Below are 23,567 nucleotides of genomic sequence, written 5' to 3' on the forward strand. Positions count from 1 at the left end.
GAAGTCGGCATCTGAAGCCCAGTCTAGACCGCATAGGCTGTGCCGTGCTCTCTGCTGCCAGCCTTCCCGCCTCCAACCTCGAACCCTGCTGGATCCCACCCCTGCCCTGGTGTCCTCCTGCCTCTGAGCCGTCTAAACACTCTGAGTACACGTGTGCCAGTCTTAGCACCCACCAGTGCTCCTGGGCAATTCATCAGCCACTCAGCCTTTTGGGGAACATTTATTGAGTGCCTACTGTGTGCCAAGGAGAACCAGTATGGAGTATAAACAGAGTCCTGCCTTCAGGACTCGTGGAGAAGACTAGGCAAACAGTCACATAAAAAAATACTGCAGAGGGAGGTGGCTGTTCCCCGAAAGGCAGGCAGCTGCCATGGGTGCCGTCACATAAGCGGCCTGCAGGGTGCGCTGTTGCCCTGGGAGGAGGAGGCGCAGGCGGTAACAGGTGAGTGGGAGAGGGGGGCGCACTGCAGACGTCCAAGTCCCTGGGGGAGGACCTGGAGGCCAGCGGGACTGGAGAGGAGTGACAGAAAACACACCTCAGGGTGAGGCTGGACAGACGGGCCAGGCCAGCAGGGCCTCGGAGACCTCCGAAAATGCTGGCCTTTGCCCAAGAGCCAAGGGGGCCCTCGGAGGGTTTCAGGCAGGGAGGAACCGAGCCACCTTGCAGCTGAGCCCTGTGGTGGAGAGGTGACGGAGAGGATGCAGGGACTCCAGCTGGCGGCCACCTCCCGACCCAAGGGGGAGTGTCCGAGGACAGGCCCTGTGCCCGGTGCCCCTCTGAAAGCACGCGTGCACACACGGCCCAGCATATGTGCACACACTTAAAAACCCACCTAAAATCAGTTACCCAGCAACACTCAAAACCCGCCAGTTTCTGTCCACAGGGCCCTGGGGGCCTTGGGGAGCCATGGGGTGAGGACAGGGGGACCAGCTCTCCTGCTGACCCGTGTCTCCCCTGCAGGGACGTGGGAGCCAGGCTCCCTCTCCCCGCGCACATTCTCCATTCAGCAAGTTCATGTTCACAGTCTGCGGCCCACTCCCTGCACCTGGCAGGGTGCATCAGGCCCCATCCCCAGCAGCAAGGGGCAGCTGTGCTGGCCTTGGCTGCACCCTCGTGGCTCCTCAACGGTCCTGGTGCCGAAATGGGGGCGACGGGGGGTGCCGGACTGGTGGCAGGTCGTAGTGGCCGGGGATGTGGCTGTTCTTGGGTGAGTCGTAGTGGCCGGGGGGCAGGCCTGGAGGCAGCGGGGGCTGGGAGCCCACGGAGTCTCGGTCTGGAGACAGAGGGGACAGGACAATGGAGAGGTGACTCTCCCCCTCCCCCACTCTCCTCCCCTCCTCAGACCCTTCTGTCCACAGAGGAGCGGATGGGGCCTGGATCCCACCAGCTGTCTGGGCAGCTCTGGGCAGGGCCTCCCGGCTCCTCCCTGTCTCGATCTCACAGGACACAGGATGCTGCCACCCGCCTTGTTCCCCGCCCTCCTGGGTACCAGTCGTGCCACTCAGCAGCAGCACCCACCATCGAGTGCTCAGCCCCGCGAGCAGGTACCCCAGTGGCTTCTGCAAACCTGGACAGGCTCTGAGGGGCAACGTGGCTCCCCGCCGTCATCGCTGCGGCTTGCTCAGGCCGCCACATCCCGCCTCCTCCTCCTCCCCTCTTGTCCCAGGCCCCTTCAGCCCGTGCCCCAGCGCGCAGCGCGGGGCTCACCGTGGAGCAGAGGGCTGGGCTGCTCGTAGGTGCTGCTGTCTCTCTCTGGCTGGCGGGGCCGCCGCCTCTGGCTGTCGCGCAGCTGAACAGGCTGCCTGGGGGGAGACCCCGAGGGAGGGCCTTTCATCTCCACATAGCTGCTCTCCCGGAGACCCCCTGGCAGGCTGGGCAGGTCCCGGATGGTGGCATATGGGTTCTCACTGCTCAGGGAAGCCACGCTGGCCCCCAGCCCCTCTTCAGAGAGGAGCCCTAAGGACACAAAGAAAAAGTCAGGCCTGGCGGACACCCTGGCTCCCCGGCCCGTCGCGCCCAGGCCAGCACCTTTATTATAGTGTGGGCCAGGGCCGTTACTGTTGCTGTAGCTGTAGCTCCGGTCCAGGCGGCTGCTCCCTGCAGAGGAAGGGGCGGCATGTCGCTCACGGCTGAGCCCCCAGGCCTCCCCCCAGGCTGCCGCCTCTCCTGGAGCTGCCCACGGCCCCGCCACCCCCCCCCCCCCACACACACACACACTGCGAAGGAGCAGGATGCTGGGCTGCACACCCCCGCCCTCACTGGGGGCCAGGCCTGCAGGCACCTACCCCTGTCCAGAGACCCAGGAAGGGGCTCCCGGCGATGCTTCCAGTCGGCAGGCAGGGTGGCATGGTTCTCATGCCCGTGGGCCCCGCCTGGCCGCTCAGGGGCCTGGAGGCTGGCAAAGAGCTGACTGCCCGGAACCTGCCAGGGGCCGGTGCCGCGGGAAGAGGACACAAGGATGTGCTTTCCAGAGTGTAGGTGCACGCCCATCCCCCCACAGAGCATCCACCCCAACCCCCAGGACCAACCTTGTTAGGGGGCGGGGGGTTGGGCGAGCACTGTGACAGGGTGTGGTAGCTGGGGTTTGAGTAGTAGTGACTGTAGCTCGGAGGAACATCTGTAGGACAGGAACAGGGACAAGGTGAGTTCAGGCAGACCAGGGGGCCCCGAAACTTTTTATTCTGTCTCAGGAGCTCACTGACCTGGTCTCCCTGACCTCCCCCTCCCCCACCAGCTGCCATCTCCCCCTGGGGTCTGCACCTGTGCCCACACACTGGCCACCCATTTGTGCCCCGTGTGCACCCACACCGGCTCACCTGGCATGACGTACTCGGAGCCATCTAGTCGCCCACTGGTGTAGGCCACTGCCAGGTGCTGGTGCTCCTTGCCCTTCTGCCAGTGGCGGTAGCCAATGAACAGTGCTATCAGGATCACCACGAGGGAGCCCAGCACGGCAATGCCCACCACAGCGCCCAGCGAGTTATAGGCCACCGGAGAGGTGGGCATCACGGTGAAGGGCTCCTGGCTTCCTGTGTGAGGAGAGGTGGTCACTCGGGATGGCACCTTGGCTCTACTGGTGAGCCCAGGGTGCAGACATGGGAGACGGGCCCAGAAGGGAGACAGGCATGGCTGGAGGGGGCATGGTCCTAATTCCCTGGGGGACCACGGGAGGCACTACGCACTCACCTATCCTGCAGGGTGCACCGCTGTGCCCAGGGGGACACACACAGGCCCCGGTCTCTGGGTGGCACTTCTCTCCAGGGCCACATTGGCATGGCTGGGAGCAGTTGGCACCGAATATCCCCGGAGGGCAGCCTGGAGACAGAGGGCCAGGGAAGCAGGTAGCGATCAAAGGGGCTGGAAAACCATCGTCTCTGCTCTTTGGCACAGGGCTAAGTCAGGGACCAGGGCATGGCGCCCCCATATGTTGGTACCTTCTAAGCAGTGGGGTCCAGTCCAGCCTGGAGGGCACACACAGCTCCCATCCTGGGGGTGGCAGGTGCCACCATGGTGACACTGGCAGGGCTGGGCACAGTTGGCTCCCCAGTGTCCTGGAGGACATGCTAAGGAGACAAGGGCCTGTGTGGCCGGGCAGAGCCACCCCTCCTGGCCAAACCCTCAGCCCCAGCATCAGTAAAGTCTTCGGTGTAGCCTCTGTCTCCCCGAGCCGGGGAGGGCCCACCGCTGATTCACGCTTCCCCCCAGTCCGTCGCTCCCACTCTGCAGACCTGCGTGACCATCTGCCTCCTCAGCATCTGCACTTGGCCTTCTGACAGCCATTTCAAAAGCACACAGCCCGTGCCAGACAACCAAAGCCTTCCAAAGCACCCTGAACTCCTTAACGCTAGACTTTTTCTTTTCTTTCTTTCTTTTTTTTTACATAAAAGAGAACTAAACACCTGTTCTATTTGAGGTATTATTTTTGTGTGTCTGACATTAGCAAGTAATTTCTTTATATATATTTTTACTTGAGAGACAGAGAGAGTTCCCACCCACTGGTTCACTACCCAAATGTCCACAATGGCCTAGAGGCCTCGGGGGTTGAGGGGAGCAGACCAAAGCCAGGAGCAGGGAACAGAATCCAGGTCTCCCATGTCAGTGACAGGTACCCCAAGTACTAGAGGCAGCACCTGCTGCCTCCCAGGGGTGCACATTAACAGGAAGCTAGACTCTGGAGCCAGAGTTAGGACCGGAAGCCCTACGGGATGTGGGCGTACCTAGCAGTGTCTTCACCACTAGGCCGAGGGCCTGTCCCTAGCAAACCGCTCAGCAGGCGTCGTTAGCGGTGTCTGCGTCTATGGAAAACCCTCCGCTGGGCTCTCTGCCCTCTTTGCCCTGGCTGTTGGGAAAACAGCTTCCGTCCTGGTAACAGCCTCTCCCCTTCTCTTTGGAAAATGTACTTAACTCAGGTTTGTTTGTTTGTTTTTTCAGACTAATCTTTGCCATGCTCATCTTCAGATATTTATGTGAGAAAGAAGCCATGTATACATAAATAAGAATAAACTGAAATATGCAAAAGAAAAAAAATAGAACAACACATGCACACCGAGCTCGTGACCTCCCCCACACCCATAAAGCGGTGGATGGTGGGTTCCTGGCCCGCCCTCTGCTGCTCTGCCAGCACCTGGCACACGACCCAGCATGCAGGTGACGCCACCCAAGGATGCACTGAGAGAAGGGGCTCCATCGAGCAGGACGGGGGTGGCGTGGGTCTGGAGACTTCCAAAGCCGGGGCAGGAAAACAGGCCTTCTGTCGCCAGCCCCTCCCCCCCACCCCCACCCCCCAGCAGGCTCACACGCTCAGACACACAAGCCACCACGTACGCTGGGAGCAGTCCGAGCCCGTCCAGCCAGCCAGGCAATAGCAGGTCCCGTCCGAGGGGTGGCAGGAGGAGTGGTTACTGCACTTGCAGGGCACACAGCGCTTGCCGTAGCGGCCTGGCTGACAGGCTGGTGGGGAGGGTACAAGGGATGAGTGGCAGAGGCCAGCCCTCAACCAGCCCTTGGCCCCCATGGTCTGCCCTCCCCGCCCAGCCTGAAGACTGGAGTCGGGAGGAGACCAGGAGGGATAGAGTGGGGGCTTCTGGCACGTGCCACGGCACTGCACCCCGTCCAGGCAGGTGGGGCCGGGGATGGGAAGGAGGCTCACGTTTCTGGCAGGAGGGGCCTCGGAAGCCAGGTGCACACACACAGTTGCCGTTCTCGGGGATGCAGGTGCCCCCATTCTTGCAGGTGCAGGGGTTGCTGCAGTTGGCTCCCCAGAAGCCCTCGGGGCAGGGCAGGTGGCAGCGAGTGCCTGCAGGAGAGGGCGGGAGAGTGAGCCTGGCCTGGGCCCTGTCCTTGGCCATGGCGGCCTTTACTGACACATTTCCTGTGGGATGCAGCCCCCAGCAAGGGCCTGGGGCCTGGACCCCCAGAATGCTCACCCATCCAGCCAGCCTGGCACAGGCAGTGTCCATGAACAGGGTCGCAGCCATCAGAATGGTCACAGTCACAGTGACTGGCACAAGCTTTGCCGAACTGCCCCTTCTTGGAGAGGGAGTGGAGGAGGGGAGGATCAGTGGGCCAGGGCTGCGGTACCCTCCCCCCCACCCCTGGCCAAGGCAAACAGCCTATAAGCACTTACCGGGCAGGGCAGCTGGCAGTGGGCTCCATGCCACCCAGGGGTGCAGGTGCAGGCTCCAGTTTGGGGGCTACAGACTCCCTCATGGGCACACTGGCATCTGGCATTGCAACCAAAGCCCCAGGTTCCAGGCGGGCAGGGCACAGAGCAGTTACCAGGCTGCCAACCTGGAGGAGGAGCCTTGTAGGTAGGCACGGGACCCAGTTCCCCTGCTGAGCAAGCTCGCACTGGGTGTTGGCTCTGCCCGGCTCTATGCTAGGAGCTGGGGTGCTGATGGCACCATCCAAGACAGGCATCTAAACTCTCTATTGGACGCTGAGCAGAAGGCCAGATGACTCACGGCGACACCACCACCCATCCCGGGCCTTGGCTGCCTCTTCTGTGAACTGAGCTGGGTTGGCAGCAAACCCGAATGGGAAAAGGGTCCTCCCATCAGGTAACTCAGTGAGCACAGTGTTTATGTGTAAGACAACAGGGAGTAGAGGGGACTGGAGACTTGAGGGCTGTTAACTACAGAGCCACAATGTTAGCTACAAAGCACAACTCTATCAGGATTCAGTCTCAAGGTTGCCTGTGTGGAGCCCCTGGCAGGGCTGGGAGGCCCTTCCTGGAGCTGCCATTGCCTGTTTCTGTAGGGCTGGCGGTGCGGCATAGCCACCACTGAGGCCCATTCCGGCTGGGCCTTTAAGGACCAGTAGGATCTTTGTGGTTGGAGCGAAGCAAAATGGATATTCCAGGAAGGAAACAGCCTGGACAGCTTCCCACCTCCCAGCTGCTGCCCAGTAAGCTCCTCCCTCATCCTTCAGCCTCTCCCCTGCCCTTGGCCGACCCCCACCCGCGGCCCCGCCCGGAGCCCGCGGCCCACTACCTTCCTTGCAGGCACACGTGCCGTCGATGGGCGAGCAGGCGATGGCATTCTCGCATGAGCAGTGTGCCGAGCAGTTGACCCCGTAAGTGTCAGGGGGGCAGAGGCTAGCGCAGTGAGGGCCCTGGAGGCGGGAGGGCGCACCGGTGAGAAGGGGCGGCCCGGCCTCCCGCGTCGCCGCCCCAGCCCCGATCCCCGGCAGCGGGGCGCTCCTCACCGTGTAGCCGGGTGCGCACCGGCAGAGGCCGCTGTCGGCCAGGCAGACGCCGCCGTGCAGGCAGAGACAGTGTTCCTGACAGCCAGGTCCGTACGTGTCCCGCGGGCAGCTCTCGTTGCAGTGCAGGCCCGCCCAGCCCGGCAGGCACGAGCACTCCCCGTTCATCGGGTGACAGCTGTGGGACGAGGCGCGGCGCTGAGCGGACTGAGCCGGGGCGCGCAGGCCGGCCTCCCTGGCCCCTCCGTGCCGGGTGAGCCGGGCAGTGCAGCAAGGAGCCTGCCAGGGAGCTCGGAGCCAGGTAAGTACAAGTACGGGAACCCAGACCCCTCCCCGTTCCCGAAGCTCCTCCCTTTCCCCCTTCTGTAACACCCGTGCCGCCCTTGAGTACTCCGGTGGCTTCTCCGCCCCGACGGCCACCACCACCACCAAGATTTCGGCCCCTGGCCTCCTGACCCCTTGGCGCCGGGTCCCGCGGCACACCTGACACTGTGCTCCGGGTGGCAGGTGCAGGACGTCTGGCAGTTGATGCCGTAGAGGCCGTCGGGGCAGAGGCGCTCGTCGCAGCGGTCCCCGGTGAAGCCGTGCTCGCACAGACACCCGCCATTGGGCGGGAAGCAGCGGGCTCCGGGCGCGCAGTCGCACGTCTCGGCGCAGTCCTGCCCGAAGCGGCCCACCGGGCATTCCTCGCGGCACCTGGGTGCGCTTGGTTGAGTGAGTCCGAGTGCATCCTCCCTCCTCCCGGCTGGGCCCCTGCCGCTCCCGCCGGCGCCACCACCGCCACTCACCGGTCCCCGGTGTAACCCGGAGCACAGCGGCACTGCCCACTGAAGGGGTCACAGAGGCCGCCATTGTGGCAGTGACATTCCTGGGAGCAGTTGCGGCCATGGAAACCCTCTGGGCAGGGCAGGGAGCAGATGGCACCCTGCAGAAGGGAGAGGTGGACAGAGCCCCAGGGGTCCAGCCCCCAGCCCATGGCCACAGGACTGCTTGAGGCCCGGCCCCACCTAGCCCCCCAACCTCCCTCTCCAGGGTCCACTGCACCCATGCCTCGTCCCTCCTCCCCTCCCCAGAGCCCTGTCTTGCACTAAGGACCCCCAGGCTTCTCCCCGGACTCCCACCCACTGCCCCTCCATACCATCCAGCCAGGTGGGCAGCTGCAGGTGCGCTCCTGAGCCTGGTAGATGCCCTCATTGTGGCAGGGAGAGGTCTTGGGGCATAAGTAGCCATCAGTGCCCCAGAGACAGGGCACATCACAGCTGCAGAATAGAGGGGCTGAGGTCAGTGTGTGAGCAAGCAGTTCCCGCCTCCCCCCAGCCTCCAAGGGCTGGCCACCTGCACATTGCTCTCCCTGGGATGACAGCCTGAGCTCAGGCCCCGGGCACCGACACCTGCCCTGTCTGCTGGCGACCGCACAAGGCAGACTGCCAAGGAGACCGCACAGGCCCTGCCAAGGCCTGGGAACGGCAGGGATGCTCCAGCACCAGCAGGCTGGGGAGAGCCGCGGGCCGTGTAGGTTTCTCAGGCAGCCCCGGCTCCACCTCCTCAGCCTTGCCCGGGCTGTCCCCTCTGGGAGCTGCCCCAGGAAGCGTGCACCGTCTTCCTCCTGCGACTCCCTCCCCAGCTCTCCCTGCACCCTCACCTGACAAGCGGCTTTCACACACACGCTCCCGTCACCTTGCAGCAAGCCCTCCAGCTCGACAAGCTCATAGAGGGTCGGTGCGATCCGCAAGGGAGTGTGGAGCTGGGATCAGGGCGTCGCGTGCATGCCTCGGCGGGGACACGGCCTGCATCCCTGCATAGCCCATGCCTGTAACCTCACGACCTCGGTGTGCTGTCCACACACACACACACACACACACACACACACACACACCCATTACGCACCTGGGCCCAGTTCTCTCTGGGGGGCAGAAGCAGGCTCCGGTCTGGGGATCACAGGGCGCCCCGTGGCACTGGCAGCTTAACTGGCAGGCAGGGCCATAGCGGCCGGAGGGGCAGGACTGAAGGCAGTTCGGGGGCTGCAGGCCAGGGGGGCAAGAGCACGCTCCGCTCTTGGGGTCACAGGAGCTGCTGTTCCCGCAGCTGCAGGGTTTGTCACACTGCGGCCCCCACACTCCCGGGGCACACGCTGCGGGACAAGGAGGGTGGGAGACGGTCATCAGGGGTCTACTGAGCACAGTCTCTGTCCCACAGCCCCACAACCCCCTCCCCTCTGCCACACCGGGATGGGGGGCTCCCGTGGGTCACTGCCTTGGGGTCCTCAGCCCCTGTGCCCTGGCAAGGAGGTCGCTCCCTGGGGTCACCGGTCACTCACCACTGGAGCAGTCGTCGCCCCGCCAGCCTGGCACACACTGGCAGTGATTGGGGGCTACGCAGCGGCCATGGACACACTCCCGGGCACAGACCGCTGGGGCAGACACAGGTGTGAGTGAGGAGGCACTTCTGCCACAGCCCAGCCCCCACTCATCCCCCAGAGCAGAACTGATAACGGAGAGGGGGGTGCTGACCAGGATGGGGGGAGGGGAGGGGGAAAGGGGAGGGGGAGGGGGACCCAAAGGAGCCCGGTAGCCCCACCTGGTGGGGGCAAGGAGGACCCAGCAGGGGGCTGGCCTCTCCCACCCCAGGCCCTGGCCCCCTACAGGACTCACGGACACACGCCCCGTTGCTCTCGTAGTAGCCCCAGCAGCACTTGAGGCGCTGACGGTGGTTCGTCCTCACCGCCTGCCGGTACACGGTCCGGTAGACAACCCTGGACACACCCGGAAGGCGGCCCTTGGTCCTCCACGCCCAGGCCCGACTGCCCCTCCGCACACACTCCGCTGGGGGCCCAGATGACTTCCCGCCTGGCCCCCCAGCACCCCTCACGCACACACATACAATGCATCACACGTGCACGCCCACACACCCACATCCCCCCACATACAACATACCCCATACATACAAGCACGCACATAAAACATACCCCACGCGCACACACACATATGCATCACACTCACAACACACATGCACACTCACATACCCACACATGCCCCCACATACAATGCACACAACAAACCCCGCACACACACACATGCAACATACCTCACGTGCACACCCACACAAGACACACATGCACGCACATCCCCCCACACAACACACATAACATACCCCACACACAACACACACACAGCATACCCCACGTGCACAATGACATGCTCACACATACACATCACACACACATACAGTACACATGCACACCCCACGTGCATACATACACCCACTTGACACACACACACATCCCACACACATACACACACAACATACTCCACATGCACACCCACACTCACATCACACACAACACACATGTGCACAGACATATCCTACACACACAAACACATCCATGGGCACGCCCACAAACACACATGCACATGCATCCCCACACATGCAACACGCACACACATGCAATATACCTCATACATCACACACGTGTGTGCACATACATCCCTGACACATATACAACACACACAACATATTTCATGTGCACACCCACATAACATGTACACACATACAACACACCACACATGCATGCATCCCACATACAACACACATGTGCACAACCACATGCAGACACATACCCACGTGCAAGACACGTACAACATGTGACACACCTGCACAGACATCCCCACACACATACAACACACACAACATACCCCATGTGCACACACACACATGACACATGTGCACACATATCCCACACATACACAACGCAGATACAATACACCACACATCCCACATATATACATCACACACACACATACAACATGCCCCATGCAACATACAACACTGCGCACAGGCATCCTGAACACACACACAAGCCACGTGTCCACAGCCCCCACACACACATCCCGGACACGCACCACACACAGCCACACCACACCCTGCAGGAGTGAGCACCCTGAGGCCAGACGTTTCAACGGGAAAGGTTCTCAGAGGAGGAGGGTGCAGAGGGCCAGGGCCAGGCTGAGGAAGCAGCTGGGGCTGCCCCGTGCCCAGGGAGGGGATGGGGCACTCACGTGGGCCGGGGGCAGGAGTGGGGGCCCTCTGAGGCCTCGTCGCAGGGCTCTGAGGGGAGCAGGCTGAAGGGTCGGCTGTAGGACTCCTTGATAGTAGTGGTGAAGCTGTGAAGACAGGAACAGGGTCAGGGACCAAGGGGGGGCCGAGATGGTGGCGAGCACAGCAGGAGGCAGGGGCCTGAGAACAGGCCGTGGGGGGTAATCACCACCCCACGAGACGGGCACGCTCCCCTACGCCTGGGGTGGAGCTCCCTCCCGGGATGGAGCTCCCTCCCACCCCCGCCACGCCTGAAGGGCTCCTCCCAGGACTTCGAGCTCCCTGGGACCCCTCCCATCAAGCCCCCTCTCCATTTTTCTCTCCTCCACCTCCCTGGTGACTAGAACTGACTCCCGGGCCCAACCATGGAGATGAAGCTCACAGCTGGTCTTTTTTTTTTATTATTATTATTGTTTTATTTTATTTTATTTTATTTATTTGATAGAGTTACAGACAGTGAGAGAGAGAGAGAGAGAGAGAGAAAGGTCTTCCTTCCGTTGGTTCACCCCCCAAATGGCCGCTACAGCTGGAACTGTGCCAATCTGAAGCCAGGAGCCAGGTGCTTCCTCCCGGTCTCCCACGCAGGTGCAAGTGAGCCATGGCACCGGCCCCCTCTTTGTTTAATTTTTTTTTTTTTTTTGACAGGCAGAGTGGACAGTGAGAGAGAGAGACAGAGAGAAAGGTCTTCCTTTACCGTTTGTTCACCCTCCAATGGCCGCTGTGGCCGGTGCACTGCGGCCGGCGCACCGCGCTGATCCGAAGCCAGGAGCCAGGTTCTTCTCCTGGTCTCCCATGTGGGTGCAGGGCCCAAGGACCTGGGCCATCCTCCACTGCACTCCCGGGCCACAGCAGAGAGCTGGCCTGGAAGAGGGGCAACCGGGACAGAATCCGGCACCCCGATCGGGACTAGAATCCAGTGTGCTGGCGCCGCAGGTGGAGGATTAGCCTAGTGAGCCGCGGCGCCGGCCAATTCTTAAAAACATTTGAGAATCCAGTGCTGTGATGCTATGCCACAGGTAAAGTCACCACCTGCAACACCAGCTTCCCATAAGGGTATCAGTACAAGTCCCGGCTGCTCCACTTGCAATCCAGCTCTCTGCTATGGCCTGGGCAAGCAGTGGAAGATGGCCCAAGTGCTTGGGCCCCTATACCCATGTGGGAGGCCTAGAAGAAGCTCCTGGCTCCTGGCTTCAGCTTGGTCCAACCCCACCCATTGTGGCTATCTGGGGAGTAAACCAGTGGATGGAAGACCTCTCTCTCTCTCTCTCCCTCTCTGTCACTTTTTCAAATTAATAAATCTTTAAAAATACTTATTTATTTGAAAGGCAGAGAAATCTTCTATCCATCCACCAGTTTACTCTCCAAATGCCTGCAACAGCCAGGGTGGCAGGGACCCAAGCACTTGAGCCATCATCTGCTGCCTCCCAAGCAGATTAACAGGAAGCTGGACTAGAAGTGGAGGAGTCAGGCTTTGAACCAGGCACTTCCCTTGATATGCGGGCATCTTAACCCACGGCACCACGACACCTGCCCGAGTGAAGCATTTCTGGGAGATTCTGCCCTGGGGTTCGTTATCTAGTTCTGTCCCTGTACTCCACCTCCCTCCCTGCAGCCAGCCCCACCCCCCACCCCCACCCCCCCCGCTTGCTCCACAATGAATGGCTCCTACCCTGCCCACGGGGAAAAGGACGGGGGTGGGGGGGAGACGAGGTCAGAGACAGAGTCAGGAAGGGAGGCAGAGAAGGAACCAGGGAGGGAGCCCCGGGAGGGACACCCTGGGGGGCTGGGGCTTGGTGTCCTCACCAAGGGGCCTCCTCACCTCTCCCAGAAGCTGCAGACATTGGGATCAGTGGGACTGAGAGTTGTGGCTGGCCCCAGGCCCAGGCCCAGGAGAAGGAGGCGAATCAGCGGTGGTGACATTCAGCACGCGGCCACAGGGCCAGGGGCAGAGCAGGTGAGGGACACCGTAGGCAGCAGCCTGGAGGACCACATCTGTGCAGATGGAGGCAGTGGGGGTGCAGAAGGGATAAGGCTGCTCCCAGGGCCCCAGCTCCCCTGGGATCTCAGTGCCCACACCTCTGCGTCTTTGTGTTCCGATACCTGCAGCGCTCATCTCTCAGCAGCGACCTCAAGGTCCACCCCCTCTTCTCTGCTCGGCTCCCTGCCCCAGCCATTCCTTCCGGGACCTCTGGCACCAGTGCCCCGTACGCCACCATTCTCTTGCCTGTTCCCTGGTCATGACCTCCAGGGGCCCAAACCCAGTGCCTCTTATCTCCACCCAGCCCCCAGCCCAAGGTGTGAAACCAGAACCAACGAGCAGAAGTTACGAGGGAAGCCGACTTGGGCTCCATTAAAGGGATTTTCAGGAATGGCATCAGCCACTACAGGTGGTGAGCTCCCCGTCGCTAGATATATGCAAGCAGAAGCCAAACCCACCCTGAGGAAATGCTGTCAAGAGTTTTGTTGCTCTGTGGGGATGCCACACTAAATGAGGCCACGAGGGAAGCTTGCAATTGCCACAGGAAACAGCTGGCAGAGGTGCAGGAGGTGCAGGTGGTGCGGTTCCCCAGCGGTCAGAGGGGCAGTGAGCAGTTAGATCTAGTCAGTACACCGCAAGGGAGCGGTGGGCAGGCAGGAAGAGCCAGGCGCTAACTGGCCGCTGCCCGGAGACCACCCCCCGGGAGATGGAAGGTAGCCTGCCGTGGCTGGGGGCCTCTGTTTACTGCTACGGATTTCCTCCAGGGACTTCCTCCTGCCAGGTGCCCAGGTGGCGTCCCTGGAACTCGGCCGTGGGAGGCTTCTCCCCACGCCCAGGGCCGGTTGCTAGATATTTGCCGCCCACTTCCGGTGCTGTCACCTGAGCAGGTGCCCAACCTGGCGCGGATGTAAAGAGAAGCCCCCTCCTTCCTCTGCCCACCAGCTGTGTCTCCGCAGCCCTGGCCTCACCCACCCGTGGGTGGGCAGGCCTGGCCCTGCAGGCCGCTCCACAGCATTCCTGAAACCCGGCCCGGCTCCCGCTCTCTACTTCCCTGAGGCGCCGACATCTGCTTATAATTTCTCCAAGAAGAAAGGTCATGCGTGCTGGCCCCTTATCCCCATAAGGATCTCTGGAATGCCTGCTCCCGGCCCCACCCCGCCCCCCACCCCCGCACTCCCAGGGTCGCCACAGCCCCCTCCGCTTCCCTGCAGGCCTGGGAGTGAGAGAGGGGCTCCCTAGCTTAACCTCATCTCACCCGCTGCGCCCCTACCCTTCCTCCAGCCCGAGCACAGCTGCCTCCCCCTCCCTGCAGCCTCAGACCTGCCGAGCTGCGGTGCCCCCAGGCCACCCAGGCCACCCTGCCCGAGTCACCCTCTCCAGGGCAAGCCTCCACCTCCCCCCCACCCCAGCCCCTGAGAACTCACCAGCAGGGCCCTGAGGGATTCAGGTGCACCAAGGGTTGGCAGGGGCCTGGGAGGCTGAGAGTGTCCCGGAGGTCCCCGCGCTCAGGACATAGAGCCTGCAAACAGGAAAGAGGGCCTGGCTGGGGATGCGGGGACGGCAGGGATTGTGACCCAGGACAGTGGCAGTGCCATCCTCCCACCATCCTGAACACAGCAGGCGGGAGGCCTTCTTTCTAGTGCCCACTCTGGGTGGGGGGCACTCAGTCCTGTCCCCAAGGAGCCAGGCCACAGTCAGGCGTGCCCTCCCTTGCCCCCATAGTCTCTCCCAGTGCAAGACATCCACACACACACACCCCCCACATCACCGTTCCCAGCTGGTTGCTTGTCCCAGCGTCCTCAGATAGTCCCCTCCCACCACTGCCCCGCTCTAGCCCCCTCATCTAGCCCAGTGCCCACCTGCAGAGCTCGCCCTGTCCCATCCCAGCTTTCTCCCCACCCTACCTCAAGTGTGCCTGCCAGCCAAGGCCACGGCCAGGCTCCCCTCTTCCTGCACCCCGACTTCTGGCCCCTGCCCGGGAGCCGTGTCCTCGGTTTGCAGCTCAGCCTGTCTGCAGCTGGGCCCATGGCCCTTGTCGCTGCATGAGCCGCATCTCCTAAGCCACACAGCGCGTTCCCAGGCTTCCCCCTGCCTGGCTCTGTCCCATACCTGCCCCTGGCCGCGGGGAGGCTGACAAACCGATGGCTGGAGGGTCTTGAGGCTCAGGGAGGCCTCCTGACCCAGCCCTGACCAAGCCCTTCTTCCCTCTCACACCACTCCCTGCCCCTAGGCCCTGAGTGGGCGCCCAGGTCCCTGTCACCCTGGAGGTATTCTCCTGGGGGGCTCTGGGAAGGACCTGAAGAAGGACTCGCGCCCCTCCCCCAAATCCCTGGCCCCTGCCAGCTGGGGGGCGGGGGGCTTCATTGTTTTCTGAGGTCCTCAGGGTGGGGCTGGAGTGCGGAGGAGGCGTCAGCTGGCCAGGCTGGGGCTGGAAGCCAAGGCAGGGTCAGGCGAGACCAGTAGGTGGTCAGCAGGGAAGGGAGAGAGGGGATGGGGCCGGGGCAGGGGAGCGGGGGCCTTGAAGCCTGGCCCTTCTCATCTCCTGGTCTCAGAGGCTGGGCACCTGCGGCTGTAGCCCGAGCTCCCCCAGCCCACACCCACCCCAGCAGCGGCCCCTGTGATGACACGCCTCAAAGGGGTGTCAGATGACTCCTGGCTTCCCCACACTGACTGGGGGGCCCCTGAGCTCCCCACTGCAGCTTGCTCCTCCTCCTTTTCATACCAAGACCCCCTCTTCCCACACTCAACCCCGTTTCTGGCTTGAGAGACCCACACGCCTTCTCTCACAGCAGGAACAGGGGCACGCGGCCAGGCCCGCTCCCCACGCTGGGACAGGCAGGGTGCGGGGCCACTGACAAGCGTCATCTTGTCAAGTTGTCTCTGGCCCTCTGCGGTAGTGAGAGCCAAGCACCGAGCACCAAGCACCAAGCACCAAGCACTGAGCACCGTCCACACTGCCCAGGAGGGAGCAGGCGCAGCCGTCAGCAACCTGCCCGTGGCCACAGAGCCAGTCATATTGGATACGGGGGTCCAAATCCAGGCGGCTGGCAGGGGACTCCCAGCCCAGAGGGGAAGCCTGAGTACAGGCTCTGTGGTAGCCTAAGTTATGGTGCTGCAGAGTTGAGAGGGGGCTGGGCAGGGGCAGGGGAAGAACCGTCAGAGGCGTGGGAACCCAGATGCCTTTGCATCCTGACCGAGCCTGCTGCCTCTCTCCCCTCCACCTCCGAGGCGCAGATGGCCCCAGCATCCCTGCCCTGGGGCCCTCCCCGCCTACACAGCGCCCAACCCAGCTCTCCCTCCCTGCTCATCTCCACACTCTGGCATGGGGCCCCAGGCACCCCCCAGGAGGCCAGGAAGGAGTCCAGGGCCTCCAGGAGTAGGGGCAGAGTCCCCACTGGATATAAGAGGACCTGCCGTGATGGAACGTGGAGTACGAGTGGGGCTGATGAAAGTGAGACAGCAGGAGGGACTTCCCTCCGGCTCCTGTCCAGCTCCTCTGCAAGTCATGAGGGTGGCCCTCGAGCCCTGGGCCCCGACCCTGCCAGAGTTCAAGGCTCAGTGTGAATCCCAGTTGGGCTCCTCTGTCTCCAAAAGGGGGGTGGAGTTTGTACTTCCATCCTAGCACAGTTGTGGGGATTAAATGAATGAAGACAGATAATGTGTTCAGCACCACTAAGGTGCTTAGAGGTAATTGAGCCAAAAGCTTAATTAATCTTCGCTGTCTCCATGACAACCTCTCAGCCTCACCCCTCCTCCTCCTGCACCCACCCCGGCCCCTCCCACTCGCCTTGGCACTGCCGCGCCTTTTGGGTATTCATTCCAGGAAAAACTGTCTCTCTTTTCTCTGTAGAACCCCCAGGATGATCCGGGAATGGGAAAGGAGCAGCAAAATGCTGACAGAGAAAAGAGGAAGCGGGGGTGGGAAGGGGCCGTGCTCCCCTGAGAACCTGATCCCCCCGAAGGATGGGCTGCCGGCCAGGTGCATCTTCAAGCCAGCAGCGGTTGACGAGGCAGGAGGCCCGGATTCTGCTGCCCCAGCCCTCAGCCTCAGCACCAACCCGCTCCCACTGCCCCGCCTCTGTTCTCCACCTCCCCCCCCCCCACTTCCCATCTTGGAGTCCAAAAGCTCTAGTCGTGTCTCTGTCACTTACAAGCCGTGTGATCCGTTATGTCACGCGATCCACCTCCAGCTACAGCCTGCTCGTTCGATGTGCGTGATTCACACACAGAACCGCCCAAGCCCCACGCTCTCTTCCTTGTCCTTTTTGACTTTTGTTCTTCATCAGAAACTCTCTATCTGCCTTTTCCCCTCTTCCTCCAGCAGTTTCTTCTCTTTCCTGTTCTGTTTCAGAAACTGCTACGTACAGTTGTGTAGTGTGTTCACTGCACGCGGACCTCCACCGTCCAGGGGGATGTGGAAATTGGACTCCAGCCACGATCCACTTACCAAGCTGTGTATCTTAGCTTGGCGCTACCGCTAGCTTGCCCTACAGCTCATCTTTCTTGTTCCCTGTCTGTGTGGCCATTTCTCTGTGCCCCTGGCCCTTTCCCAACCTATCTTTGCCCTGGAGACCAGATCCCTTAGCCCTGCCCACTCTGCAGTGAGATCCTGGTTTAAAGACTCTTCCCAGGCATCCCCATAGGGGGCGCCACCAGCAGCTTGGGCCACATGCCACACAGTACGCACATGTGCACGTTCACACACACAAGCACAGAGCCCCTCCTACAGCCAGCCACGCCAGGCCCTCGGCACGCCAGGCATGTCTGCCGGATGGAGGAACAGGAAGCCTGCGTGTGTGCCAGAGGCTGGGCGGGAAGGGGACAGGGGTGAGGGGCCGGCCTGTGCTCTCTGTGGATCAGGAAACAGAAGCTGGAGGGTCCTCGCTCCGACCTGTTTACTCATCAGGAAGCAGGGATTCTGATTCACCCAGCGTCCACCGTGCACCTCCCCAAGGCCGACGCCACTGCCAGTCTCCTGCTCGCCACCAACCACCGTGGGCCGTACAAGTGGTTGCAAGCCCCATTTCCCAGGTGAGGCAAGGCAAGGCAAGGCCTCAGGTAGCATGACTTGCTCAGGTACCACCGAGCCACCAGAGGCAGTAGAGGACAAAGCAGGGGGCAGGGGGAACCCCTGAGGTGAGTGGCCAGGAAACAGCTCCCCCTCTGGCCACCTTGTTCACCGCCACCCCTAGATTACCTTCAGGAGGTGCAGCTCTGCTCTGGCCATTTCCCGGCTCCACCACCCTCTGTGGCTCCCCGTACCATACAGGAAAGGGCACCCAGGGGCTGGCCCCACCAGGAGTCCAGATTCGGGCTCGCCAAACTCCCTGCTCGCATCACACTGGACGGGCAGCTTGCTGCCCCACTTGCCTCTCACCACAGCGCCACCTCTGGCCAGGCCTCTTCCACACAGCCGGCTGGCTCAGTGGCTCCAGCCTCGACACAGGCACTCAGCAGTCGCCAGGTGCCCCCCTCCACCCAAAGGAAGCCTGGCTGGTGCAGACTGGACACGGACACACCTCCAAAGCCTGGCACCTCCCCAAGCCCCAGCCGGAGTCCAGGCCAACCCAGGAGTTCCCGGCTCTGGACTGGGCAGTCTGGCGGACACCCCCATCTTGGGGCTGCTGGTTTCCCGCCAGGCCACAGCCCCTCCATCTCCCTCTCTCCCAGGTCCTGGTAGTCGGCCTGCATGTCTCCTCCCGGCTCCCATCCTAGGAGCTGTGTTTTCGTGAGGTCTGTCTGCTTCATGGGCCGGGGCTCCATGGGGGCAGGCACCCCTCTGTTTTCCTCTCGGCAGCCTGGGAGCCCCTGCAGCCTTCGTGAGCCCTGGCTGCACTGATCCACTCCAAAACCTTCCCTGGCTCCATCAGGCCTCAACTGCACTCTGCGGGGGGGGGGGGGCAGGGATGCTCAGAGCCGGCGGCCCCTCCCCAGCTCACTCCCAGCCCCAGACTCTCCAGACACAGGACACGTCATGGAGGGTGAACTCCCCAGCTGAACAACGCCACGGCAGCTGCAGAGCTGGCCGCCAAACTCCTCTGGGATGCATGCAGGGAGATGCAAGGTGCCCTCAGCCGGGGCTGCCCAGTCTGGGGACAACACTTCCCCTCACTGCCCACTCCACACGCCCCCTCCTCACCTGAGCGGCTGCCCCTCACCCCACCCCTCAGCAGGAGCCCGAGTGAGCCTGGTGCTGCTTCTCGGGCCCTGCACCTTGCCACGGTGGGTGCTGTGAACACGTGGGCACCCTCGTGACAGCTGCGCGGGAGGCTGGCTCCTGGCTGGCCGTTCTCTCCGCAGTGCCACCAAGTCAGAGCATTGTGCCTCCCGTGGTCTGGGTGAACAAAGGGCCGGGGAAGGAGGATCCAGGATTTGTCTCAGGCCACAGAGCCGGCCTCTGGCAGGGCAGCGGCTGGGACCAGATCTGTCCAGCACCGCAGCCTGGCTGCCCCTCTGCTCTCTCCTCCTTGGTTTCTGACTCGCCCTCTCCCCCTCCCTCTCTCCCCCTCCCTCTCTCTCACCTGCCTTGCCTTCTCCCTCGAGGTCTCTACTCTGCCGTCCCACCTCCTCACCCCCGCCCCGGGTCATCTTGTTTCAATGTCTGTGTGCCCCTGCCAGTCTGTTTCTGTATCCATCTCTTTCTCTCCTCCCCTGCCTTCTCTCCCCCTTCCTGCTGGCTTCTCCCAGTAGGTCAGGGGCCAGGAGCCTCGTGAGCCCCAGCAGCCCGGAGCACAGTAGAGGCCCTGCCTGGCTGCGGCAGGGGGAAGAGGAGGCAGAGGCGGCCCAGGACCCCTATCTCTCTCCAGGTTTCCCACTGGTGCATGGGACTGCCTGGGGAGTAAGCTTCCCCTTCTGGGAGAGCCTGATAGGGAATGCTGGTGGGGGGGAGGGGTGGGGGGCTGGAGAAAGATGCCAGTGTTTGGCACTGCCTCCCAGCGAAGAGAGGAAGCAGAGAGGCAGGCCTGGCCAGCTCAGCTCCCACCAGCAAGCAGGGAATATGACAGCAGACTGGAGAGGCCCTGGAGGTGGGAGAGGTGCAGCAGGCAGGGGCACTGTCCCCCAAGCCCTGCTCCCTACGCCCACACACAGGTCCCACACCCTTCACCCCAACCCCAGGCCCAGAACTGACTCCTGGCCCGATCCCGGCTGGAGCTCAAGGTCTGGCCGAGCCTGGGAACCTCGGGCCAGCACAAGTTGTTCCTGTCCCTGGGGACTGAGGCCACAGCCCAGCCCCGGGAGAGGCCACTCCTAAATGGCCCCAACAGGGGGGCAAGAATCCACTGGTAGAGGCAGGCGTCCGGGGCAGGGAGCAAGGGACAGCCCTGGGGGTGGAGGAAACCTGGGTTACTGGGCCCCCCGGCCGGGGCCTGGCTGTTGGTGCTGCCTCTGGTCATTGCCCAGGGAGCTTTCTGAACTCTCAGATGCCAGAGACCTTGAGCCAACCTCCTGGCCCGCACCACCGTGCAGCACGCTGCATGAGGCAGGAGACAGGCTGCCGCCCCTCCTGGCCTCCCCGGGGCCTCTTGGGTACCCTGCTTTTAGAAATAGGATGCCACCAGGGCCCCACAGCAGAGAGTGGCAGAGGCCAGGTGGGTGCCCAGCAGCCTCCCGGCCAAAGTGGGTGCTCTTGGCACTGCCCTGCCCCCAAGCAAGGAGAGGACCCACTGTCCCCTCCTCTCAGCAGCCCTGAGAAGGGGCAGGCAGTCAGAGGCTACCCTAGGCTCCCAAAGTCGCTTCCAGGCCACCAGGTGTCACCAGGAGGGAACTCCTCCCCCAGGTCACCCCTTGGGCCCCTCTCTGGACTACAGCCTGGGAGAGGACCTGCCCGACCCGCGGCGGGGCCGTGGAGGGGACACTCACCTGTCCGGGCCCCTTGAATCCGCAGGCTTGGGGTGGGGACCGCCGGCCTAGAGGGGCCGAGGACTACAGCGAGGGCCCCCGCGCGGAGCCCCAGCCCGACTGCGAGAGCCGCAGCGCAGAGGCCGAAGGACGCGGATCGCAGGACGGGGAGGGGCGCGGAGGGGCGGGGGGGCAGGAAGGGGGTGGGAACTCGGGCCCTGGCCAAGGCAGGAAGTTTTGACAAGGAAACCGGGAGCGGGGGAGGGGAGATCCAGAGCTCCCGGGAGGGAAAACTGTGCTGGGGGTGGGACCCCAGAGTGCGGGCGCGGGGCGGGACGCGAGCAGAGCCGGTGAGGAGGGGAAGGGAAGGGCAGGGGCCCTGGCCGCGTTCCCCCGCGGCTGCCCGCGCCCTGTGCGGTCTGGGTCATTGAACCTCTGGGCCTCAGCTTTCCTATCCGTGAAGTGGGGCTGTGGGGAGGGTACACGTCGGACACCCTCTAGTGCGCTCGACATCTTATCAAGGACGCACCCTGGGGCCGACGGCCGCATCCTAGTCTGGGAGCGGCCTCCTGCTCGCTCCCGCCGGCCGGGTGTGACCCCGGGAAGCGGTGTCCGCCTCTGCCCGCCCCTGCGGGCTCCGCGCCGGGTGCCTCCGTCCGCGGCGGCTCGGGCGCCGAGCGAGTCCGGCGGGCGCCACCTTGCGGCCAGCGGCCACCCCCGCCCGCCCGCAGAGCGCCCCGGGCGCCTTTCCCTATCAGTGTGATAGCGGCCAGCTTTCGCTTTCGCCCCTTTAGCCCTTCCGGCGAGTTGACTCACGTCGTCCTCAGCTCCAGGCTCGTGGCATCCCCGGGCGCACGCTGGCGCCTGTGAGGAAGCCGACGTCCCGAGGGCTGAGCGCCCGGCAGGCGCACGCTTGGAGCAGACGGCCGTGGTCCGTGGGTTGCAGGGCAGGCGCCCCAGAACCGGTGCAGCGGACACAGCGGCAGGAGCCCCCGCAGAGCCGCGCGCTCATCTCTCCCGGGACACTTTTTACTGCGGTGTCATTGACACACAGCTGTTCAAACGGACCCACTTAAAGTGAACAATTTGATGCATTTTCGTTTTCTTGGATTTTTCTTTTTCTTAGCGAAATCCACATAACACAAGGGTATCATTTTTGGCATTTTGAGTGCACAGCTCAGGGGCATTCAACACATGCCACGCGTGCAGCCGTCAGCCCAATCCTTCCCAGAACTTTCTCACAGTCCCAGCTGAAACTCGACTCACCCAACAGTAACTCCCCACTCCTTCCGGCCCCTCCCCCTGGGAACCACTCTACTCTGCGTCTCTGTGAATTTCACTGTTCTAGGTAACTCAAATAAGTGGAACTGTTCAGCATTTATCCTTTTGTGCCTGCTTAGCTACTTAGCATGTCTGGTACAGTCTGACAAAAGTGTTTATCTGCATAACCACCAATAAAAATCCCAATGAAAACATTTTAATGTCCATTTCCTCTCGAAGTTTAATATTTCCAAGATTTTTAAAAGGCAAAGTGACAGAGAGGGAGGGATCTCCCATCTGCTGGTTCACTCCTCACATGCTACAATGGTCGGCTGTGGTGCAGACTGAAGCCAGGAGCTCCAAACTCTATCTGGGTCTCCCACATGGGTGCAGGGGCCCAAGGACTTGAGCCATCTTCTGCTGCTTTCCCAGGCCATAGCAGAGAGCTGGATCGGAAGTGGAGCAGCTGGGACTTGACCTGGTGCTCAAATGGGATGTCAGCAGGACAAGTGGCTGCTTAACCGGCTGCACCACAGCGCCAGCGCCCAAAGTCTGCCTGTTCCGCTCTGCAGACAATGCCCCGAACTCCATTCTCATGCCCAGCTCACCGGAGATTCGTTTGTTCTAGAATTCCCACATAAATGGAAGGATACTGCGCGTGCTCACTTACGCCTGGCTTCTTGCACTCACACAAAGCTCATCCGTGGCTCCAGGCTCTTTTTCGTGAGCGGTGTCCCACCGTAGGGAGGCTGAGCCTTATCTTCAAGCTACCCGATGGGCCCTGGGGCTTCTGCACCCCGGGGAGCATTGTGATTAAAGCTCCTGTTCACATTCGTGTACTAGTCTTTGGATAGCAGTTAGGAACTCTGTATTCCAGTCTCGAGTCCTTTGCTTACTATGGGTACTAATAAGCACCGCGATCTGAGAGACACACAGTGTTTAGTTGGTGCTTGGAGGGCTGGGGTGGGGTGCGCGCGCGTGCGTACAGGGCACGAGACTGGAAGGGCGGCTGTGTCTGAGCAAGCGAAGACAGCAAGGTCCAAGGTTGACTTCCGTGCCTTCAAGACTGTCCAGCAGGGGGCAGCAGAAACCAGAGCGCAGCTCGAGGGCCGGCGGCCAAAGACCATAGAGTTGCAGCCTGTCAGAGGCCAGAAGGGCCTTTAGAGTCATGGATCAGCACCTTGGAGGAGGCGGATGGGAACACCGAGGCCCAGAGAGGCCGGAGGTCGGGCCCTCTTCCCTCCGGTACTCAGCTCATCGGACGCCTTCGCAGGCCTCGTCCCCGCTCCCCACCCCATCTCAGTCCTGTTTAAACCTACTTCCCTCCCGTGGGTGGAAAGCATCTTTGTGCTGCGGGGACTGGCACGAAGCAGGTGCTCAGTAAACACGAGTGCGCCTCGCTGCCGCGCTGGGCCTCTCTCGGTGGCTCCGTGGCCCCCGCTCTGCCGCGCGGAGGATGGGCGTCGCGGGAAGGCGTCCCACGTGCTCGCTCATCCCTCTGTCCCTCCAGCGCTGCGCCCGGGACTCAGAGCAAATGGCCGAGATCTGACAGCCACCGCTTTTATTAAAGGAACGCCCACAGATGCCCAGCCCCTCCGTTCCGACGTTCATGTGTAGTAACGTACTTCGGTGATAAAAACCCCTTGTCCTCAAAGAGCCCACACACTAATCGGCGAGAGTCAAATACGCGTTTGT

The 23,567-nt window shown here is 62.4% G+C and overlaps 1 protein-coding gene across 1 annotated transcript; it reads right to left on the reverse strand.

Annotated features, from left to right (window-relative positions):
- Window positions 1-206: 206 nt before the first annotated feature.
- PEAR1 (platelet endothelial aggregation receptor 1) lies at window positions 207-20,772 on the reverse strand. The gene is made up of 24 exons (XM_051858526.2): window positions 20,634-20,772; window positions 14,198-14,292; window positions 12,615-12,787; window positions 10,759-10,863; window positions 9,355-9,455; window positions 9,021-9,113; window positions 8,591-8,834; window positions 7,842-7,962; window positions 7,492-7,628; window positions 7,187-7,399; window positions 6,707-6,881; window positions 6,493-6,613; window positions 5,628-5,791; window positions 5,428-5,530; window positions 5,151-5,297; window positions 4,826-4,951; window positions 3,436-3,564; window positions 3,188-3,316; window positions 2,818-3,030; window positions 2,530-2,618; window positions 2,287-2,422; window positions 2,030-2,098; window positions 1,709-1,957; window positions 207-1,274 (listed from the first exon to the last, which is right to left on the reverse strand). Exons 3-24 carry the CDS (start codon window positions 12,713-12,715, stop codon window positions 1,123-1,125), a joined length of 3,117 nt encoding a protein of 1,038 aa, XP_051714486.1. The 5' UTR covers window positions 12,716-12,787; window positions 14,198-14,292; window positions 20,634-20,772; the 3' UTR covers window positions 207-1,122.
- Window positions 20,773-23,567: the final 2,795 nt, after the last annotated feature.

Source organism: Oryctolagus cuniculus, chromosome 7, assembly GCF_964237555.1.
Source record: "Oryctolagus cuniculus chromosome 7, mOryCun1.1, whole genome shotgun sequence".
Taxonomy (NCBI): Eukaryota; Metazoa; Chordata; class Mammalia; order Lagomorpha; family Leporidae; genus Oryctolagus; species Oryctolagus cuniculus.